The 8,052-nt window shown below is 31.3% G+C and overlaps 1 protein-coding gene across 1 annotated transcript; it reads right to left on the reverse strand.

Moving 5' to 3' along the window:
* Positions 1-1,254: 1,254 nt before the first annotated feature.
* On the reverse strand, positions 1,255-3,476 carry LOC133183475 (uncharacterized). Its single transcript, XM_061318431.1, has 2 exons — positions 2,077-3,476; positions 1,255-1,758 (listed from the first exon to the last, which is right to left on the reverse strand). Exons 1-2 carry the CDS (start codon positions 3,427-3,429, stop codon positions 1,747-1,749), a joined length of 1,365 nt encoding a protein of 454 aa, XP_061174415.1. The 5' UTR covers positions 3,430-3,476; the 3' UTR covers positions 1,255-1,746.
* Between the last annotated feature and the right edge of the window lie 4,576 nt (positions 3,477-8,052).

Consider the following 8,052-nt stretch of genomic DNA (forward strand, 5'->3'; position numbering starts at 1 on the left):
GGACACTCCCATCACTATACATTCCTGCTTTTCGAGGGTATAATAACACATAATAATGGGTATATAAAAATAAAACATGTATCTCCAAATTATATGGAGTACGGTCCTTCCAAGAATCGAAATCATTCCTTTTTTTCTATTATGGCAAGTGACATGGGAAAGTTTCGGTTACACATAAAGTGTGAACATATTCAATACTTCATCCTTGACATCCTCACGATGTCAGGGTTTTGTGATTTCGGAACTCCAAAACACAAAATCATAAAAACTTTGCATTGTGAGGATGCATCTTTGATAAAACATGTTCCAAGGCATGTTACATACTTTTCTACTTGAGACACCGACAAGTTATGACTAACAAGGAGAATTTTTTTCTGTGAAATCCTCCTCACCAACTCACCAAACTTAAAACTTTTGTACATTTTTCCTGCTTGTAATGAAATAATTGAGTTTGATTTCAGCCAAATTCGGATTATATTTCAGTTTTATAGTATCGTCTTTTCTTGTACTGAACGAATTCCAGGATTTTCAAGTAGACTGACAAAATGAAATATCTTGTGATATCAATGAATGAGGCTGGGAATTATTGAAACCAGGGAACCAGTAGAGATACAGTCTAACCAGAGGTGCAAGATACCTTCCTCTTTCATGATTTTGAAATTTCAAATACCCCAATCCCTGACTACGTTCTATATTAATGATTAAATTTCAACTAATAGTACCCCCCCCCCCAACAACACACACACTGACAAAGAAAAATAAACCCACAAGATATTGATATTATATTTTTCTATTTTACAATAAATAACCACTAAACTGTATATTGTAAGCAATTTTATAAAAACTACAGTAATACATCATTAAATGATTAAGAAAATTAAATATTAATTACTGGACCATTCCCTTGACACGAGAATGCAGAATAAAATGTCATGCTCCGTTTATTACCAAACTCGAGCAGTTCCCTTTATGCAATCTTTATGCAGATCAATCTAGATAATAATATCCAATAAATAATGGCAATTCTAACATCGATAACATTTTCTACTGAATTTTAAAGTGCATTGCGTAAAATCTGTAGTATGATTGAAAATTGGAAAAAAAACTTTCAGTAAATAATGCATATTTTAACTAAGTTACTAGTATTAAACAAAAGCACAGTAAAACATATTAATATAAATAATACTTCAATGCAATTTAAGTATTATTCAAAATTGGATACAATATCTCTTCTAATGAACATGATAAACTATGTATCGTCTACAAACATAAAAAAGCGACTTCTATGAACTTACACATAATATGTCTAATTAATATTTATCAACTAACTCATTAACAAAAAAACAAAAAAAATCCTGCATTTGTTACTCCCCAACTTACATGCATGGTTAATCTTGAACCTTTACAACGGCATGAAAAAAGACAGCAAACGATAAATCATAAATAGTTAATAATGTACATGTACAAGGAGTAAAACCATACAATAATAAATAAGACATGGAAAACTAACCTATAATTAACAACATTGAATATACACCAAATGGTTAGTCTGGAGTGTGGCATTTTTTCATTTTGCATGGGGACTTTTTGTATTTTATAATTTGATTTCGAAAAAGTGATACAGACTTTGCCTATTGCCCAACCCTATTGATTTCTGTCGATAAAATTCTGTTTGACTGAGGACTTGGTAGGCAATGTCCAATAAAACAATCCACCAGCTTTATTCCGTGGAATCGAATCAGAATTCTAGTAGGCGTTCTGTAAAACAAGAAAAAAAAATATTAAAAATAAATTAGATATAATTATCGCTTGCCAATTGTGGGCATAAACCTGTTAATATGATTCTATGATTCATTTTATTTTGTTTTCATAAAAGATAAATTACACAAAAGCAAAAGAACTCTGTGAAGTTTACGTTAGCCAATAAAGAATTTGGCCTTACGTAAATGAAAATATTTGTTTATAGTAAAAAGCATGATTTGCATGTCCAATGAATAGATAATTTTTTTGTCATTCCTCACACATGAATGAAGTATAATTTATTAGATTTTATAATGACGCAAAATGTGCACTTACCAACTTTCTGTGGTGTAATGACTTCAACAAGTGACGGGCTTGCACATAAGGAAATAATGAATGACCATCATAAGAATCAGTGATAAAGCGTTTCATTTCTGGACCATAGCTAAAAGAATTAGCATGATGACTTGATAAAAAACTTCCATCTTGAAAATCGATGGAGGATGGATAATTTTCAAAATGAGATGGAAGAAAGATATTCTTATAGGTGCTGCTAGTTTTTTCACTTTCTGGAACATGTTTGTTCATGACATATGATTTGTCTGTATTTGAAAACTTCCGATTTGAATTCTGTTTTCCTTTGTGGTGATGTTCTGAAGTTACAGTCAATTTTGATGGAAAAAGATAAACTTTTTTTCTACGAAAGTCTTTGTTTCTTTTTGTAGATATTGAAAGTTTCCTGGTGGATATTTGGTCATCTCTATTAAGATTTTTTGATTTAGTTAACGGCAAAATATAAACTAGATGATGTATAATCTTTTTCTTCAGTGTAGACTGTTTTGGCTTTTTATCTCTTCGAAATATTGTATAGGTTGCTGATGTGGGGTTTGGTGCCTTGACTGGAAATTTTTTATTCCTGATAGAAGTCTGTGGAACTGGTGTATTTTTTCTTTCCAGCAAGACTTTGTTGTTTTCGGTAACTCTAATAGATCCTTTGAAACTGTTTCTGTTGTTAAAATCTAACACATTGTCTGTAGTAAGAAGGCCAAATTTATTGCCTTTATGATGAGAATCGTCTACTAATTCTTCAATACCTGGTATACTTTGTAAGATATCAAACTTATTTCCATTGGTAACATCCCTCATTTGATCTTCAAACGTGATGCTATCATCATCATCATCATGTGAAGTTCTATCAGATTTATTTTCAGTTTTCTCTCTTTTGTCTTCTGTCTGCTTGACAAATTCTAGACCCTCAACAACCAAGTCAAGAAAATCATCCCGATCCTGTTCGCTCTTTAAAAACTGATCCGTTGGCGGTGGATAGAAAATATCCGGTAATTTGTGGGTAGACTTCATCAGTGTTAATGAAGGAGACACCGGGATGTTTAAAAGTTCCTGGGCGTTCTGGTGAGATTTGATCACTGCTTTCGCTAGTCCATTCTCAAACAGGGGCTCACTAAGTAACTCTTCAACAAAAGACCTAGGTTTAGATGACTTTTTACCACTTTCAAGCAATGGTTCATCCAATAGTCCCTCTATATATGACAAACGAACCTCGTCACCGCCAAATTGCTTTTCTTTATTTCTTTGTAAAAGCCATTCAAGATGAGGATGGCCATTTATTTTGTTGGTTTTAAGTTGATTGGAATTGAGTTCCGAGTGTTTATCATCAGTTCTGTCAATCATAGCTCCGTGACCAAAGTAGGATAACACGAGGACCCTCAAACACAACAAAAACATGATATTCTGTAAAGAAAAAATAATGTCAAATGTAAATGTATATATAATACAGCTTTCATGTGCTACGATAAGGAAGTATACTAAAGGAAATTTTAGAGTTTGATTTTCTTTTAAATTCATCGTTTTGAAGTTTCAAATATGTTAAACCTCAAATATCCTAAAAGAATTAATTTTGGTTACTTACAGAACCGGTCTGACGGTATGATTGACAGAACTCCAAACTGTACAGGTGCAAATATGCACAATGCTTTTATATATTGTCTTTAATTATAAAGAATCACCTTATTATTCCCCTGTGCCTCCCTTGATTGCAGAATATGCTTCATTAAAGTGAAAAGTCAACCAATAATTTCCTGGTATGCATGTTATCTAATTGGAGCGTGGCAAAGAGGAAAATGAGACGCCTTGAACGAAATTGTCTGGGCAACATGAACATAGAAATTGATAACAGAGAAATGTTAATTCATTCAAAGAAATTAATCACATCACATTGGACATGTTATTGAATTGGACTATATCCTGAGTCACGCATTCATTACTAAAAATAAAATAAAAATAAATAAAAAACAAAATCAAATATAACAAATAGGTGAGTAAATTGTTTTATTTCCGCCAAAATACTGTTTTAGAATAAAAAAAAACAATTTTTTATGGAAAGTTGGCAAATTTTATATTGCTTAGTGGAAGGAAATACACACTGTTGAAATACAATAAGTGGCGATGTAAATTTTAAATTACTTGGTGGAGGTAAATGCGAAATTTACACTTTATGTTCTGAATTACCTCCACTTAGTTAATTAAAAAATTACAATATGACAGTAATTTCCCTATACACTTTGATTTTGTACATAAATAAACTACAGCCAACCTTTATACATATAACACCATAGATGTTTTATGTTGAAAAAATAAACAGCTTTGAATTTTACAAAAACGTCGACATATTTAAAACAGTCTTCATATTTTTTTTTCTTTTTTGTAAACTACAAATAGATGAAAAATTAAATTTTTCTGATTTTGAAATTGACGAAGAGATAATGCATTAATTATGAGTTACTGTTCTTAAAAAAAGTCAACTGGAATGTAAATTTATAACATGTTTACTCCTTTATATAGAGGATATAGTTCATGTGATATTGTTTTCATATCAACAGTTGTGACTTCACAATGGCTTTTTATGTAAAAATGATGAAGTCAAATGAAGTGGATTCATAAAAATGTATTAAGAAACAGATAAACCATGTTATAGCTACATGTATGTGTGAAATATGTGAAAAATGAATCTCCCATTGTTTTGTAGTTGGATAGGATTTTTTATCCAACTCGTTGTGTGTTTTCTATCCCCTGGCCCAGACTCAGGGATAGACGTTGGATAAAAATCATATTATCCAACCTCACACCATGGGAGATCCTATAAATATAACTATAAAGGATCATTCGTCAACAATTATTTTTATTATTAAATCTTTTTGGAAAGTTTTACTGTTTCTGTGATTTATCTGAAATCATCCGTCATTTTGAATATAAAACCCGTCACCCATTGTCAATGATGTTTGATAGATGGGTCTACATACAGCTACATGTAAGTTGTCGCAATAATATTACTGTGTAGTCCACATTTTATATAAGAATGTAAAATTATTAACTTTAAATTCCATAATTAAAGACCATTACCTATCAAATTCACAAACAACAGTCACTGTTACAACATTGTGGTTTAGGAACACAAACTACGCATTTGGATGATTAATTGTATTGTTCATAGTGTTTTAAAAATTCTCATCTAATGTTCATTTCTTTATTTTTGCGACTACACGATTGCTCGTGCTATTTATAAAAGAATGGTTATGGTTAAGTTATATCTATAAATTTTTTTTAACCTAGAATTTCTTTTATTTCTTTTATGCCATACGATATGAGATTCAACTCGAGACTGGAAATTTTGATTGATTTTTTTTTCTTTGGACTGTCTACAATTAAAAATTACTAATAATTACCTCGGCTTCATCCAGGACAAACCTACTGTCTACACATGAGAATAAAGCCGAATGGCAGGAGAAGCGAGAGGAAAGGGGACAGGAATTCTCAAATTCTTGATCAAATGACATATCTGTGTATAATAACTCTAAAAAAAAGTTCAGTCTCACCGTTTGGTCTACCATCCAGTGTTCTTTTAAATAAAAGCAAAATTGTACTTTGACAATGACTTCTTATTACAGTAATTGTCTTGTACTCTCCGCTGACTGGCAAGGTAGTAACTTTATGTATGAACATAGATCTAGTTTCCAGGTATACTTTACCGAAACTCGTAAAAATTCCAGAGTTTGCCGTACTTATTCTAGGTATTTATAAATGTTTTATCATGTGATATGTATAAATATGTTCAGGGTTTATATAAATACACTGTAATAATTGTGCAAGAGATTGTGATAAAAAAAAATTAAGAAAGCGAGATACTTACATTTAAATTTTTGAAAATCCTTACCAAAACATGTAACTCACTTTGTTTGTATATTTATTCCAAGAAATCCAGAATTGCTGAACTAAATTACGCAAAATACATAAGCTTTAAACGAGAGACAGAATATTTTTGATCTTTTTTATGTTTTCTTTCGGATTTTATTCCCTGAGATATACAATGCGTATATTTATTCAAAGGGAACAAAAACAAAGAAACGAATAGTATTAAAATGAGGTTTTAAATCAAACCAGGCAATTAAGATTTCAATAGAACTATTGTTAAATTTTATTTTTTTAGTAGTTAATATCAAAACAAATTTACAAATTCAGTATAAAGAGGAATTTAGTTAAAGGAAAAAGATATAGCTTAATTTAAATTCTGTCAATTGATAAAATTGTTATGGATGTACAATTATATCGAAAAGGACTGCTTTAACTAATCAAAACTAGATTTTCAGAATAAATCTATCATTAGTTTAATATCATACACATGTGTAGATATAACAACTAAGCAGAAATATTCATCTGCAATTCAAGTCTAATAAAGCAAGATGTATTTTAGGATCTGTAACTTTATTTTTCTTAAAGAAGGTGCATTTTCACAATGACGGAATTCAAAGAAAGATTTCAAAGATTTGTTTTTGCTATCTTTTATGAGCGTTAGACCTCTGAGTTGCCCTTTTTGGCTTCTTAATTCTCTGAATCTCAAGTATGAGCCTTAACCACCTAGTCCCCATCTTCCCCCAGAATATGCCTTTTTATTGGTCTAAATGAAATAATACAAGAAGCCTATCTACAGACACCACGCTTCATATTGGTTCCTACAAGGCTCTTTTTAGAAATATAGTCATTTGATCAAAATTCAGTTTTTTCAAGATATTGAATATAAGATGTTACATATATTAACGTTCTTGAGCAAAATTGATCGACAAAAAGCCCCGACGCTATCTCGAGTCATATTTCTCTTCCTGAAAAAAAAATGTTTCAATGATTTTCCCCTTTAAGTCCCTTAATTTAGAATTTTAACCTACTGTCCACAATTGGATTCTTCACAACCAGTCTACAGACTAGTGTTTGTGATATTTGATGTTGGCATTCACAATACGGAAAATTCTGAATCAGGCTGCTGGTTCTTCAAGCTTAAATTTTCTAACCAAAAGATTTATGCTGTTAACATAAGTAATATTCTTAATCACAAAAAAATCATTCTTGCAATTTACCATATTTTATGTTGAAGTCGATAAATTTATTCCTGAACTGTTGCATCTAAACTTTACAATGATAAGCGGACTCTGCAGTGCCTAGATATTGAGTATCTAAAATATAATCCTCCTAAGTATTCTTGTTCTTATTTCAACTATAGTCCTGTTAAGCGCATCACTACTGATGATGTAAATATAGTTGAAAGTGGCGACCAGAAGGTAATAATTTTGAAAGATCCAAAACTCAGGAAGCCCAGATCTTTCAAACGATACCAAAAAACTCATTTCTATTTTGAATTTTGTCAATGAATGCCAGACGATGGGCTAAATGCGAAGAGGAAGAATTCGACACTTTGTTAGAATGGATGAAGAGATGTAGAAGTATTGAAGAATTTTAGACAATTAAATAGCAAAATGCGCACCATTTATCCTTCATGTTTTAGTAGACTGGAAGTGATAAAAGGATAGACTGTAACAAAAATGCATTTTGTCTGCAAGTCTCATTTTTACTATTATTTGTAAAATGTTATTATTCTCATAAATACAATACACAAAACGAATCGTGAACAGGGCAAAATCACAGAGCCCTGGAAACACTAGAGTTGGGATCAGGGTCGTAGGATCCCATGTCGACCGGTCACTCCCGTCGTGAGCCCTTAGTATTGATCAGTTATAAGGAGTACTCCGTAGTCCAATGTAGTATAAAAGCAATGACCTAACAAGTGGTATCATACATATCAGACAAAACACGACCCGAGAAAGCAGGTCACAATATTGTCTTTGTTTGTACATGTAAGGCTCATTATTTTAATTGTATTTTAGAGGAACTGGGATTTAATTCTGCAAGTGTTATCCATACCTTTCTAAGGAGGAAATTCTTCAAAATCACTATTAAATATGTTTAATA

This window comes from Saccostrea echinata, unplaced genomic scaffold (assembly GCF_033153115.1).
Source record: "Saccostrea echinata isolate AGI-Se365-2 ecotype Australia unplaced genomic scaffold, CSIRO_AGI_Sech_v1 ptg000009l, whole genome shotgun sequence".
In the NCBI taxonomy this organism is placed as follows: domain Eukaryota; kingdom Metazoa; phylum Mollusca; class Bivalvia; order Ostreida; family Ostreidae; genus Saccostrea; species Saccostrea echinata.

Bases quoted from the DNA above. Each gene is read 5' to 3' on its own strand.
- LOC133183475 (XM_061318431.1), bottom strand. From the start codon at position 3,429: ATGATTGACAGAACTGATGATAAACACTCGGAACTCAATTCCAATCAA.